Source organism: Microcaecilia unicolor, chromosome 4 (genome assembly GCF_901765095.1).
Source record: "Microcaecilia unicolor chromosome 4, aMicUni1.1, whole genome shotgun sequence".
In the NCBI taxonomy this organism is placed as follows: Eukaryota; Metazoa; Chordata; class Amphibia; order Gymnophiona; family Siphonopidae; genus Microcaecilia; species Microcaecilia unicolor.
The window spans coordinates 76,290,152-76,306,256 of NC_044034.1; the positions used below are offsets into that span (position 1 = coordinate 76,290,152).

General features: G+C 42.6%; 1 protein-coding gene across 1 annotated transcript in view; it reads left to right on the forward strand.

Moving 5' to 3' along the window:
* The window catches only part of TEX26 (testis expressed 26), a 43,720-nt gene extending 28,083 nt beyond the window's left edge, over positions 1 to 15,637 (forward strand). The window contains exons 6-8 of the mRNA XM_030199393.1: positions 6,868 to 7,041; positions 13,263 to 13,424; positions 15,026 to 15,637. Coding sequence (XP_030055253.1) covers positions 6,868 to 7,041; positions 13,263 to 13,424; positions 15,026 to 15,135 — 446 coding nt within the window. The 3' untranslated portion in view covers positions 15,136 to 15,637. The remainder of the gene's footprint in view (positions 1 to 6,867; positions 7,042 to 13,262; positions 13,425 to 15,025) is intronic.
* Positions 15,638 to 16,105: the final 468 nt, after the last annotated feature.

The following is a 16,105-nucleotide window of genomic DNA, read 5'->3' on the forward strand; positions in this document are numbered from 1 at the left end:
CCTCAAATGTCATACCCAGCTCCCTGACAGCAGTATGCAAGTCCCTGGAGCAGTTTTTAATGGGTGCAGTGCACTTCAGGCAGGCAGACCCAGGTCCACCCCCCCTACCTGTTACACTTGTGGTGCTAAGTGTTGAGCCCTCCAACCCCCCCCCAAAAAAGAAACTCCACTGTACCCACATGTACGTGCCCCCCTTCACCCATAAGGACTATGGTAATGGTGTATAGTTGGGGGGGGGGATTTGGGGGGCTCAGCACCCAAGGTAAGGGAGCTATGCACCTGGGAGCTATTTGTGTATTTTTTAAACATTTTTAGAAGTGCCCCCTAGGGTGCCCAGTTGCTGTCCTGGCATGTCAGGGGGACCAGTGCACTACAAATGCTGGCTCCTCCCATGACCAAATGCCTTGGATTTCGCCGGGTTTGAGATGGCCGGCATTTTTTCCATTATCGCTGAAAAACAAAACCGGCCATCTCAAACCCAGAGAACTTTGGGATTTGGCCGGGCTAAACCGTATTATCGAAAAAAACGATGGCCGGCCATCTTTTTCAAAAACACGGTTCCGGCCAGCTGTTGCGCCGCCGCCAAAATAGATCGCCGGCGAAGTTCAATTATGCCCCTCCACGTGGCTTAGTAAAAGGGCCCCTCAAAGATCTATTTTAGCACAACAAATGCCTCAAACTAAAGCACCAAGTCTACTCTAGAAACAAAAGTTTATGATCACTGTGAAAATGTTGACGCCAAATGTAAAGAAATGCATATATGTTTCAGCCCCAAGTATATTTGAAATGAAGCAAATTCGTGAGGCAAGACTTCCCTTGGCTGAAACTATGTTGACTGTCCCATTAAACCATGTTTATCTATGTGTTCAGTAATTTTATTCTTTATAATAGTTTCCATTTATAGTCTCAACAATGAAACTATACTGATTGTAGCTTGCTAGAAATATAAGCCTTCTATTTAGCTCCAGCAAGGCCTTATACACATTCAACTTCTAATTACTCTTCTTTAACATCTTCTTCCCTTTGCCTATGCCACTTCCTTCCTGTCCTATGAAGTTCTTCTTACTGAATAGAGGCTATGAAAACCAAGGGGCCCAAAGTGTCCTATTCCCTGTTATATTTTTTATTTATTTATTTGTTGCATTTGTATCCCACATTTCCCACCTCTTTGCAGGCTCAATGTGGCTTACAATACATCATGAATAGTGGAAATATATGAGAAATTATGCATTTAGTAATAACAGAAGGATCTTGGGTAATATGATAATGATAAAACATGCTAGTAGTTTGGCAAGCAAATATTGTGAAGGCAGTTCTGGATATGTGTACAGGAGTTCATATTTGTTGATCATTGTTATATGCCTTGTTAAAGAGATGGGTCTTCAGTAGAATTCGGAAGTTAACTAGTTCATAGATCGTTTTTAAGTTGCACAGCAGCGCATTCCAGAATTGTGTGTTCAGGTAGGAAAAGGTTGGCGCATGTATTAGTTTGTATTTTAGACCTTTACTCTTTCCTGGGCTGTTTGTTGACACAACAGCGCCATAACATCATCTCAAAAAGAGACCAATGGTCAACATTCGACAATCCTGGCAAACCCTTCTTATATGTCCACTGAGACCTAAGGGCCTCTACATCTATTAGCTTTCAAGTAGGAGGCTGTCAACAAACTGTATCCATGGGAATCTTATCTGTTCAATTAACAAACTGACAAAAACAAAAAAGAAACCAGTCAAACTCTACAAATGACCAATTGGCAAACCCAAAACATATTATGAGGGCCAAAAAATTAACATCCAAAGTGTGACCTTTCTCATGAATTGCCTCCTAAATCAATTGACAGTTACCTAACAGACTCAGAGACAATAAACAACCACTGACTTCTGGCAGAGAAAGCACCTCATCCTCATGTAAATTAAAATCTCCCCCAGATAATGGTTTTATCAAGATGAAGCCCAGAGCAGATTAACCACTTTATAAAAAGCCCTCAATCTGTAGCTACATGAGCCAAGGGAATATAAACTAAATAATTCCTCATGTATGCACATGTAAACCTCAAGACTGTTGAGATAACAAAAACCAGAGCCCTGTAATTGCAAAGTATCTCAGGTTATAATAACCCTCTACCTTTTCCCCTGTTGTCATGACTGATGTAATACCCTGTAACCTTTGGACATAATTAGGTTAATACAATCCTATTTGAATCCATCAACAAAGTTTTAGTAATACATAGCAGGTCTGTTTTTTGGTGCCTTAGTCCTAACAGTGTATAACAGATAAATGCACAGGGCTCGTTTAATCAATGTCTCAGTAGTGAACAAAACAATTTAACTAACCCAACCAGAGCTAGTAGCTAAGGGAAACAAGTTTAAAAATTAACATTAGATCTCCTATATTTTTCTTGATCCAAAAGAACTGTTCACAGATCACATCACAGATCCTACATCATTAGCAGGTCCCATTTTCCTTACCCTAAATCAACCCAATAAAAAGAAATTATTCCCTACCATTATCCAGTTGCCCAAAGGTCACACAAGGGGGTGTGCCCCTTTATTATGCCCCCTCAGTCCACTTGCATCATGAGGCGGTAAGTGCTTCTGTGTTAACCAGGAGCAGGTACTGCACATTAATCTAAATGTCAACACTTGACCGGCAATAAAAAAAATAATGGGACTGCCCCTTCATGATGCAGTGTTAGTTATGGGCTTGCCTTACATTAAAATCCCATGTTATAGCATGCTAGACCCCAAACTTAACACTTCTTTGTACAAGAGCCCATTATCTTGTTTCGCTAATTTTCTACTGCTTATTAGAAGAAGCATCACTATTACTTTTTAATTATATGGAGGGTAATTTTATAAGTAGGTGTCTAGGCCTTCCCTGGAGGTTCACAACTGCTTTATACCTATTTTATACAGGAAAGTGCATGCATACTTTACCATATAAAATAGGCATATGGCACTTAAAGCCAAATGTCTACATTTTACTTACATATGTATGTTTTATGTGGTGAATAAACTGGACTTTTACATTTTTGTCTTCACTATCTACCATGATGTTTTCCATGCTGGATCTTGTAGATCAGTTGCCTATTTGTTTTCTGGGACTTTGGTGATTTTATACAGGGCGAGGCAAAAAGAGTAATCCCCTAGACTATTTTGCTGTTTTCTGAGCAACCACAAGGAATTTCAACATGAAAGTTTACAGCTTTATTTGCTGTTACTATCTACACTTATGTGCTGAGTGGAATGAGATTATCTTTAAGCATGGCAGATACAGACTTTTTAGCGTGACCACCCAGTGATTTTCGTGCATTCAAAAATGTTTGCACTGTAAAACTACCATTATTTGAAAAAAAGAAAACGGGTACCAGCTTTCTGTTAATGATGTCACAGTGACGTAGACTTTTGTCTGGGGAGTAATGCTAGAGGCCTATCACAAGCCAAAGCTGCAAACAATTGCCGAACTCAAGGAAGCGCTGCAGATGCCCTGGGACTGCCTGCCACAGGGACCAATGAACAAAGCTGTTAAGAACTTTCCAAAGCGACTGAAGGCCAGTGTTAAAGCTGGGTGTGGACACTTTGAGCATTCACAGTGACTGCAAAATTCTGACAGTTTATTAATTATATTGTTTGAATGACCTTATTTTACTGTGTTTTAGCTCGAACGTTTTTAACGTGCAGAAATAGCTTTGGTAGTAACGCTAAAATGTCAGTAACATCAGCATAGCTTAAGATAATTAATTTTTGTTAAATAGTAATATGTACGTATGATGACTACATAAGTGTGTAAAATTTCGCATTGAAATTCAAAGCAGTTGCTGAGAAAACGGCAAAAAACTCTAGGGTGTCACTTTTTTTGCTTCACCCTATACGTGTGCACTTTGTAAACTGGAGAGTACAAACATATATTCCAAACTCCATCCAGTTCCATCTTCATGAGTGAGATCAACTCCTATATATAATTCATGTGAATCTGCTGCACAGATTTATAAGAAATCATTCCTTCCTATATAAGCCTTCCTATATAAACATAAAGGGCTAGATTCTATATATGGTACCTAAAAAAAATGATGCCAAAAAATACTTGCTTAAGTGGTATTCTATACGCTGTGCCTAAAGTTCAGCACGGTTTATAGAATAAACACTTAAGTGGAGAGGTCACACATAAATTTAGGCACCGCCATTTGCACCATCAAAAACATGGCACAAATGTCCACACCTAAATTTACACGCAGAGCTCCCATATTCTGTAATTACATGTGTAACTCAAACCCATACCTCCATTCCACCCCAAGCGCCCATGATCCTCTCATTTCCGCACCCCCTTTTTTGGATTGTATATAAATTTTTGTTGTGGATCCCACCCCTAAATTTATGCACAATAGTCCCAATTAAATCTAATTAGTGCCAATAATTGCTTGTTAAAAAGCCAATTATTGGCACCAATTGGTTCATTATTCTATTAAATTGGCCATACAAATCAGAGGAAATGTTTATTTAGCATGCATATTCTTAAATAGACATGACCCTTTTACTAAGCTACGGTAGGGCTAACGTGGCTAGCGCATGCCAAATCGATCCTACCACAGGGGTAGTGTGGGAGCCCTATGGTAGTTTCAAAGTTGGCACGCTCAGTTTCCAGAGGTAGAAAACAATTTTCTGTTTTCTACCACAGGGGTATTCCCAGTGTAAAGTCCCCTCGGTCCCTTGCCCCCTAGGAGGAGAGGACACTTCAGCCCTAGAGGCTGGAATAAGAGAGACAGTCAGACTTAGGTATAGGCACAACCAGTAAAAATCTTTATTGGTATCTCACTAAGCCAAAACAAAATAATTGTTCTCTCTGGAACAGGTTGTCACACAGTAGCCAGACGCACAGACTGAATAACAAAACTGCTCAGTAAAAACCTTCCTAGCCATCACATATATACTGTTGTAAGTTTCGCTTCTCCTAAATCATGTGATTTCTCCTAAACTAACGTGATCATATATGGATTTTCCTGTTTCCTTCCATTACACAATATAGTAATATACAAAAATGGCAATTTCCTGTATTCTACCATTGAACTACTATGGATTTACAGTTGTCTCACTGACACAGACTATTGTGGATTCTTTTGGATTCGTAATAAGTAAATGAAAACCTTTATTACAGGAGCTAAATTCTACAATGATTAGGATATATACAATGATTAGCACATATACAATGATTAGCTGTATACACACAATGATTAGCTGTATAAACAATCATTACATCACTGGTCTCTATATCTAAGCAATGCCAAGAGTTCTTAGACCAGGAAAAGAAGCAATACATACACTATACCTACAACATCACTGGTCTCCATCATCCAGGCTCGTAACATCAGCTGGGGGGGGCGGTTCACAGTGAGAGCCAGGATCTTTAGACCAGGAACAGATCCTCTGCGCAGCACATACGTTGCTCACAGATGAGCTCCCACTCTGCTGTGACAAGCTCTCCCTTTTTATTAGGCTCTGAGCTCATTACAGAATGCTTCTAAGGAAACTTACAGAATGCTTCTCTGTTTAGGACTGTGGGAACGTGGTCACATGCCTTCCAAAGTCCAGGTGGCCAAGCTGGACTTCTGAAAACAAATGCCATCCTCCCCTTCACATCAGGGCTGCCGAAAGGGGGGGACAGGGGGGACAAAATTCCCCGGGCCTGGGCCTCCGTCACTCCCTGGCATTGAATTTATCGCCTCACCTTCGAAAGTGCAGCAAGCAGTGGCAGACCACTCCTTCCTTCCATGTTCCGCCCTCGCCTGACGTAACTTCTGTGAGGGCGGGACAAAGAAGGAAGGAGTGGCCTGCTACTGCTTGCTGTGTTTTCGAAGGTAAGGCACTTAAGATCAGTGTAGAGGGCCCGGTGGTGGGTCGAGGGGGGGCCCGGCGACCTCGGGTGGGGGGGCCTGGGGGCGGCCTTGTCCCAGGCCTGGCCCCGTCTCTCGGCGGCCCTGCTTCACATGCCAAATTAGTTAGAGATGTGTCTTATCTTCTGCATTCTAACTTATTTTTGTATTTACACGAAAAGTTACTTTTGGTCAAAGACAGAGTTGAAAAACAATCTTTTAAAATTCACTTCCATTACAATCAACCTCTCCTACTTGTGTTCACATGCACACTTTATGGCAATTGGCTACTGCCTTATCAGTAATGTGTGATCACAGCGTACAAAAAACCATGTAGCAAGCTAGTATGAAACACCTGTTGTCCTTCCTCTCTGAATACATATTTCCATTGGAACATCTTGGAGCCTGCAGAGTCCTCAGTCTCTCACCACCATCAAGGTTATATCCATGTGTATCTGCCATATATGGGCCGCATTGCCTCAGTTCCTCCTGAGCTTCTCCTTGGCATGTGATCTTACATGCAGCTGCAGGGAGAAACTAAAATTGTGCTGACGACAGCAAACTAGGAAATCTGAGGGCTAGCAGGACTATCTTACAGGCCTAGTATAGGGAGGAATATACACCAGCAGTAATCGGCAGCAAGACCACATTGCCACATGCTGCCTGATTACCACAGAAGTAGTGGATGAACCCTTATCGCCAAGTAAATAGGTGTTTAAGGGCTCAGGCAGTAAATAGCTGCATGCTACTTTTCATGTTAGCACCTGGCCATTTACTGTACCATTTTAAAAAAGGGCTTTTAACCAGCTGCAGTAAAAAATGGCTCAGCAAGCGCCAATTTTACGTGCTCACACTAGCACAGGCCACTTTTTACTGTGGCTTACTAAAAGGGCCCCTTAATGTGCCTTTAATGAAAAAGATTTGATCACCTGTGCTTATTGCATTAATTTTATTGCACAAAATTATAGTTCCACTTTTAACAAAGTTTTCAATTCTACAGGGTTCCAAATTAAACATGCCTTTTCCGTTCCTCCTGACTGGAAAAAAGAAGTCCCTCATAATTTGGAAACTGAGTTTAGGTCTCATTATCAGATTAAACCACAGATCCCTGTGCTGAAGGCTACTATGAAATATGGATATGCTGCAAATGTTTCTTCTCCTGCACATGGATGTGGTAAGAAAAAATATTTGATGAATAAAATAATTCTGTTATATGGCCATGGCGTTTTGTATAGTTTCACGGGGTTCCTCGACTTTTACATTGAACTTACTCTGTTCCATTATTGATTATGATGAAGGCATTAACCAGTCAGCCATCTTTGACCTTGATCAAGAAATCTTTTTGTTCACATTCATGCATAGTGTATCCTTGTACATTTTATACTAGCACCTCAGCTGGTGTAAATGTGTAGGGCATCATTATGGTCACAATTTCTGCAGCTTTTGTAGGGAAATTTAATAAAGACACGTGGAGAGGCATTTTCGAAAGAACGTCCAAGTCAGAATTGGGACATCCTGTTCATAACATCTAAAAAACACCCATCTCACAGCCATTTTCAACCAGAAAAAACATTGGAATTTCCTGTTCACAAATACGCGAGAAGGACATTCTTGTGCTGAAAACATCTAAAATGAACAGCCATTTTCCAAAATGAAATGTCCAAAATATGAACGCCAAAAAGCAGGCACAAAAACATCTCTATGGCATCATTTGTACAAAAATGGCCACAGACATCCCTGCAGAGCAGAGGGGCAGCCTAGTGTTTAGTGCAGTGAGGCCCAGGTACAAATCCCACCTTAATTCTACTATATGTTATTGTGAGCCCTCCAAGAGCAGATATAAACTTACTGTATCTACAGACACACCACTACAATAGCCTTCTCACTTGCAGGTGTCTTATAAATTCAGGTACAGTAAATATTTCAGTGTTCCAGGAGGACTCACATATTAGTACAGAAATAAAAGTGTTAAAGTGGGAGTTATACCTGGGTCCTGTTGTTCAAAGTCCACTGCACTGACTACTGGGCTACTCTTTCCACTTGATTGTTGCTCTATTAGGAATGGCCATAATACCTGAAGCTGTCATAGAGCTTGGTATCCACTGTCACTTTCACTTCTTAGGGGGTGGGAGGGGGTCAGTAACCACTGGGAGATTAAGGGGGGGGAGACATGCCTTCATCCCTTCAGTGGTCAGCTGCTCAATCATGGCATCTTTTTGTACCCTGGACATGATCAAAACAGGTCTAGATAAAATGTCCTTCTTTTTTGCCTTGGATGTTTCTTCCCATTCCATTATCACTGAAAGACGCCCTAATGTTGAGCCAGCCCTAGTCCTGCCCAAAATGCCTCCAACATGACCCTTTGCTATTTGGACAAACTGCAGTGTAAAGCATCCAAATTCTGCTTTTCAAAAATCACAATTTGAACGTTTTCAGTAGTTGGATTTTTTTTTTTTTAACCATTTTGAGACATGTGGCTGTATACAATAGACTCAACATAGGCAATTGCTAGACCTTCCAGTCTAGGCTTGGCTCTTCTCCCAAGCTCTTAATGGAAAAAAACAACTAACTAGCTAGTCACATTCACAAAGACTAACACCAGCTAGACATACTGTAGCATGACTTGCTTATTCACTCCTATTCTAGCTGAGATCATTTTGATACACCTTTTCTGACTGCAAATGCAAGTTTTTAATGTTAGTTACACTTATTTCCTAATTTTTCTTATTCTATCTTATCTATTTTCCATGTCTGCTTACACGTTACACTGTCTATTAAGATGTTCTAACGTGTAGGTAGCATACTCTGCCATAATGTGTACTAATGTTTAAATATTGTTACTAATGTAATTGTCTATTGCCTATGTCTTATTCTTGCTATTCAAGATCTTGGGTGAATTTCTTCAAAATGAGAGTAGATAAATCCTAATAAATAAGGGATCAATATTCAGTGTGGCTTCTGCAGGCAGGAGAGGCTTCTGCCACTTAAACCTCAGTGAGCTGGCCAGCCACTGATATTCAACAGCGCTTAACTGAGCAGAGTCATTGAATATCAGCTCCGACTGCCCCGGCACAATCCAGGCAGTGCTGGGACAGTCTGGGCGCAGAGTTGGATGGACCTAGAAGTCATGTGGGCATCAGCATTATTCAGTGCTGGTGCCACATAAACGGAACAGACAGGGCCACATAAAAACCAGCCCTTTCTTTGCCCAGTTAGGTATGTGTGTACTGGCACTGAATATTGACCGACACCCACCTAATTTCTGGGTTTGCTGAAGACCCAGATACAAACCTGCCAAGTCTCCTGCTTTTGCAGGTCATCTCCCACTTCCACTGTGGCCTCCTCATCCAGCAGCAGCAGGAAACACCTTCATAAATCACAATCTCCTGCTGCCACTGATCCCATGTCACCAGGAGATGATGTTTTATGAAGACCAGTTTCATAACCACAGAAGAGTTTCCCCAGCATTAGATTCCAAAACTGTTCTGCATACATCATTAATTCATGACCCCTGAGGAGGCACTTTGTGCTGAAACACAGTGCCATGTCGGGCTTTGCATGTTTTCTGCAAGTACCAGAAATAAAGTGTTTTTGTGATCTGATCATTTTGTGTCCCTGGTTTTTCTGAAGCCTTCTCCAACTTCCCATGTTGTTTGCTGTCTACGCTCTTCATAGGATTCTTTTAATTTTTCTTTTTGTTTCCAATGAATTCCATAATTCAGAACCTTTCCCCAACATCAGCAAATCAAAAACCCCTGAGATCTTGCCACAATACATGGGGTACAAATCCCACTGAGTGATTCTATCAAAATCCTTGGGGTTATCTTGGACAGTCATATAACCTTCACTAGCTATATTTCCCTACTGGTACAGAAATCATTTTATACACCAAGACTAATCCATTCTGCTCACTTGCTGTTTGATATCTAAGCCCTTTGCTTACTGACTCACTCCTTGGTAATATCTCGCATAGATTATTGCAACTCACTTCTTATGGGCTGTCTCAGCATCAACTGCAGATTGTACAGAAATTCTGCTGTAAAATTAGTTCATGGAGTGAAAAATACAATAGGGTCACACCGCTTCTTATTGTTGAGCATTTTCTTCCATATTTTCAAAATCCTAGTACTAACCTATCAGATTAATGCATACCTAACACAAATTAAAATGCCGGAGCGTGGGATGTGGCATCCTGCGGTAAGTGCCATTTTATTTATTTATTTATTAGATTTGTATCTCACCTTTACCCAAAGCGGGTAACAAGAAAAACATCCTATATAATAATTCTCACCGCCAACATTCGAATGTGCTAGGGACCGTGCCTCCCTCGGAGGTGGTCTGCTAGGCAGGCACGCACTGACATCAGCACCTCTCCCTCTTCCTTCTTTCCCCCCTCACTCTGCTGCTCCCCAGTATCTCTCCACACTCGTCCTTCCCTACACCCCTTCCCGTGCACTCTGCTCCATGGATAAATCCTTCTTATCTGTTCCCTTCTCCACTACTGCCAACTCCAGACTTTGCGCCTTCTGTCTCGCTGCACCCTACGCCTAGAATAAACTTCCTGAGCCCCTACATCTTGCCCCATCCTTGGCCACCTTTAAATCTAGACTGAAAGCCCACCTCTTTAACATTGCTTTTGACTCGTAACCACTTGTAACCACTCGCCTCCACCTACCCTCCTCTCCTCCTTCATGTACACATTAATTGATTTGATTTGCTTACTTTATTTTTTGTCTATTAGATTGTAAGCTCTTTGAGCAGGGACTGTCTTTCTTCTATGTTTGTGCAGCGCTGCGTACGCCTTGTAGCGCTATAGAAATGCTAAATAGTAGTAGTATTAGTAGTAGTGACAGCTGATTTGAAACCAAGGGGAGGAGAAGGAAAACACGTGGAGCGTGTTTCCCTACTCCTCCCCCTGCCTCGGAATCAGCTGTCATCCCCGCGTTACGGCCCCCTGGACCCCCCCCCCCTTCCGCGAACCTGGAGACCCCCCTCCCTTCGCGCCGAAAACCGTCCCCCACCGCCGTTGTCGACTACCTGTGCTGACGGGGGACCCAAACCCCCGACAGCCGAAGTGCTGTTCTGCCCTTTGCATTGGTTCCTCAATGCTCTTCAAGTTTCTGTGCGTGCGTCTGATGTACCCTTCATGCTTCCAATAAAGCCTTCAAAAAATAATTTCTTTTTTGGGGAGAGGGGGTGTGTTGGGTGGCATTTCTGTGCTAATCAGTTAGGGGTCATTTTACAAAGCTCTAGCAAAAGGGGGCCTGCATTGGCGTCAGCAGGTGTTTTTGACATGCACCAAGGCCCCCTTTTACCATAGGTCTTTAGCTTTTCAAGAAATGGCCATGTGGCAAGTGAAGCACTTGCCACACAGTCGTTTCGGGGGGGGGGGCACTTACCACCGCCCATTGAGGTAGCAGTAAGGACTCCCGCGCTAACCCAGCGGTAACTGGGCAGCATGCAGCACTGCCTGATTACCACTGGCTACACACTGATAGTACACAAATTGGGCTTACCGCCACTTCATAAAAGGACCCCTGAGTGCAGATACATTACCACACATTAACTGGTTAGCACAGGATTACCTCATGAGCCTTTACCACCAACAAAATGGGTGGCAGTAAGTGCTCGTGGCAATTTCACTGTGCACCGTTTGGATTTTTTTTGTGGCAATTAGAGCACACAGTTCATATTTCCAACTTGCAATAGTCTGACTCTTGGTCTCACTTCAAAAAGGATAGAAGACTCCTGATGCAGGCACTTGTTGCCGAAACACGGCCGTGCCAAGTCTTCTCAGCATATGGTAATAAGATTCTCCAATAAAGATCAGTTGGACTTTGAGAATCTTTTACTTTTTGTTCTTCACAGTTTCTTCTTTGCTGTTGTTTTCGTGAGGCTGCTTGCATTTCCTCCTTGCCAATTTTTATTAATGGCCATGCGCTAATGGTAACAATAGCACATGGTCATTAATACAAAAAAAATGAAACTCAGCTATGTTATAGCTGTAGCAAAAATGGCCATGCGCTAATGGTAACAATAGCACATGGTCATTAATACAAAAAAAATGAAACTCAGCTATTCTATAGCTGTAGCAAAAATGGCCTTAGTAAGAGGGAAAACCCGTGCAAGGGCACACTAAAGCCACTTTTGGCTGCAGCTTAGTTAAAGGGCCCCTTTATTATTTTCAGCATATCAAATAAAGGAGAAATATGAAATGTTGTAGGTATTAGTGTTAAGAACTGTAAGGTATTATAGGAAATCTTTTCTGCTGTATGCTATTCTTTTGTATTACTTTATAAATAAATCTTCATCCAGGGCCGGTCTTAGGGCGAGGCGACCGCATAGGGCCTCGTGCTCAAGGGGGCCCCGCACGGCGCGCCTCCACCCCGACCGCCCAAGTTCTAGTCCCCATCCCTCTGAATTTTAAAAGCTACCTCATCGGGTTACAGGCAGCGGCAGGCGGCAGGCGGCAGCAGTGAAAAGTGTGAGAGCTGCTCGGCGCTTTAGGACCCTTCCCTCTCTCAGCTATGGTCCCGCCCTTGTGGAAACAGGAAATGAGGGCGGGACCAGAGCTGAGAAAGAGAAAGGAAGGCTCCTGAAGCGCCAAGCTCGCACACTTTTCACTGCTGCTACCTGCTACTGCCTGTAACCGAACGAGGTAACTTTTAAAATTCAGAGGGAGGGGGACTGGAGCTCGGAGGGAGGCCTCGGAGCTGGGAGAGAGGGAGGGAGGCCTTGGAGCTGGGAAGGAGGGAGGGAGGGAGGCCTTGGAGCTGGGAAGGAGGGGGGAGGGAGGTCTTGGAGCTGGGAAGGAGGGAGGGGCCCTGGAGCTCAGAGGGAGGGGGGCCTAGGAGGGAGGGGGATGGTCCTGGAGCTCGGAGGGGATGGCCTTGGAGCTCGGAGGGAGGAGTGGCCACCCTGGAGCTCAGAGGGAGGGGTGGACAGCCCTGTAGCTAGGGTGGGGGCGGGGCTAGGATGGGACCCCATCAAATTGGTTTGCACAGGGCCCCGCACTTGCTAAGACCGGCCCTGCCTTCATCTATCCTAGTCTGACAGTTTCACTATCAGCAGATATGGAGTTTGTAACTCTGGGACCTATTTTTGGTGTATACAATCTATAGACTTGATTCATTCATATCTTTGCACATTGTACTGTACCGTACCCCTCACATTTTCCACTCACAGAGATTTTCTTCTTGTGCATTGTTTACACCACTATGATATTTTAATATCTTTATCATCTCACGCCTCTCATCTAGGGTAAACATACTTAGGTTTCTTAAAACTCATTTTGTAAGGCATTCGCTGCAAACCCTATATTATTTTGATCACCCACCTCTGGACTATGCCTAGTCTGTGGTGTATTGTTAAATATTATATGACTTGTATTCACAGTCCCTACCGTTATACCAGCTCATGTCAAGAACCAGAAGAACAGGATACAACTGACAACTTACCAAAAGCACTATGGAAAAGATTATATTGATCTGTCAGTGCTCTTACAATGTCTGAATCAAAAAGAAGTTAATGATTACCTGATGACAGCTCCAGAGGAAGGTATTGTGCTAACATGCTAAGCTGTAACTATGTATAAATGGTTTTGTGATTACCTAATTAGAGATGAACATAATCATTTCAATCAACAATCATTTAAAAAAATTCACAACAGTCATTCAAATTATAAATGCAAGTATTCTTCAACTGTGGAGGGCACACTCAGTAAGCTCAGTGCAGCCTGTGAACAATGCAAAGCAGGAACAGAGAGTTTGGGGTGGACTTATCAAGGGCAACAGGAGCATGAGGCATAGAGATAAAACCAAATTGCCAGCTGCCCTCTGTGTCTATTTAGCAAGGCAAGTATTTCCTGTGAGCATCCCTTGGTTAGCCAGTGGTACAGTATGAAGTAGACAAACAGAAGCTGCAAAGCAGAGAATGTTAAAGGGCAGCACTGGAGTGGCCTTTGTCACTTCTTTAGTCTGAAACAAGGTTATGAAGCACTGGCCTGATGTCATGTCTAGAATATTTGTTTTAACCGACTGGCTCGGCTCCTTATTACCCTTTTGTTCATAGTCCATTGCTATTTTTCTCTCAGTTCAAGATGTGCTCTTAGCTTCTCACTGAAGGTACATTTTTGTTAATGTACCCTGCTTCTCACCAAGGGAATGAGGGTAGACCTGGAGGGACTACATAAAAGAAAAAAGGTCCTAGAAAATGGGGACCATGCAATGAAAATGACTGCTGTAGTAAGAGTTAAGGGTCCAGGTAGCACAGAGAGAGGCAAACACCTCAAGGCCTACATTTATTTATTTATTTATTTTGACATTTATACCCCACATTATCCTGAACATATTCAAGTTCAATGTGGCTAAACAAACAACAGACAAGGTTTACAAAGCTGTTTGTGTTGTTTATCTGCGCACTCGGTTGTTCCTGTGCTCCGGGCCTATGTGCATTCTGTGCAAGTAAATGCAGGCACTAGTACGGCACTAAGGGCCTCTAGTACCCAGGTTTACTTTTGAGCATCGGGTCAGAGAATGGAACAAAGGGAGGAGAGGAGGGAGAAGTTGCTGGGGGCTCCATTTAAATAAGCTTTGCCTTGGGGAGGGGTGGTTGAGCCTGGGGGATGGCTGACACATGTTGAGCTGTTGCCTACACATAGGTGGTTTCATCGTAAAGGGGGCTCAAACGGGGAGGGAGGGGTCTTCATCCTGGGAGATCTGTGCCAAAGCAGAGGAGGGTGTCTGTGCCATGAGGGGTTTTGATCATGGGCATGCCACTGGGGGTGTCATGGGGGGTTCAAACAGGGAGAGAGAGAGCTGGCATTGGGGATTGTCATCTGTGTGGGGGGAGGGGAGCAACAATGATTACAAAGGGAGCAGTGATTGTGGAAAGCTGCTTCCACATCTGGAGGGGGGCAATTATGCTTTTTCCCCATGTGCAGCTTTCTAGAATCACTACTCCCTCTGTATGTGGAGGGATTTTGATGTGTAGTCCTGCGCCTATTTTACCTGAAGGTCTGAGTTTGGCAGAACCTCTTGTAAAATAATATGGGAATTCCTTACATCCTGACTTGGATGTGTGAAATCCCCTTTCAGCGTTCTATCTAAAATCTGCCTGCACCTGTTTTGAAATTAAAATCTTTTTTATTGCAATTACAGAAAGAAAGGCTACTGAACATTTACTTAAAATTGTTCACAAGTTCAAGGGTAAATCTAAACAAAGCAAAAAAAGCCCTTTTTCTCAAAACATCACTTCAAAATGCAACTGACTTTCATTGAACACTGGAAGTTCTGCATGTCCTTTCTGCTGACCAGACCTACAGAATGGAATAGCATAAAACAAAGTGTAATGAATTATTACTTAAAATTAACTGTATATTTCATGTGTGTTGTGAATGAATTCTGGATTAAAATATTAATGTTAACTGTTTGCTTGAAAATGATATGATTGTACTGACTAATCTGCTACTTTCTCTAATAATGGAGCAGTTGGATTTATGCACGCAGGAGATCTGTGTTTCCCTGAATATGATATTAAAACTACTATTTAAGGCTTTCCATCTTTTAAAAAATGTTAAATTTATCACTGCGCAGTCAGCTGGTTTCAAGTATGAGTCTTGCATAAAAAATTTATATCTAGATTCCAGCAAATCCTTTTTGAGATGCTCGCAGTCTCAAACGCTTTCTTTTTGTAACTGCTTGCTGACCATGGAGTGGATATAAATATTTTGAATAAATATTACAATTAATCTCATTTGGACTGAGGAACTCCTTGAAGAGTTTTCACTATGCTGGAATAACCTTTTTATTTTCTTGTAGTTGCTAAGGTTCAGTGTAAGCTCTTCAGCCTTGTTCCTGTAAATTATTTTGCTGAATGTACAAAGTGGGGGTGGGGGTGGGGATGGGGAACTTCCTGTTTCATGAAGTAGCATGACTAACTTACATGGAGACCTCATTGCTTCCATTGTGAGTGTGCGTTTGATGAATGAGTGATAGATATGGGGGCGAGGGCAAAGAGTTGGGGAGAAGGGGGAAGTTGGAAGGGGAAGAAAGGGGGGAGATTAGGATAGTTATAAGGGATAAGACTAAACATTTGATGATATGGGGAGATAAAGTATGGGGGTGAGAGGTTGAGCATGTTTTGGGGGGGGAAATAATGAGAGATAGGAATAGAGCTTGTTGGATTTGTGTGAGGGCTAAGCACACAAGTTCTTTGTTAAGAATGAAAGATATTACTAC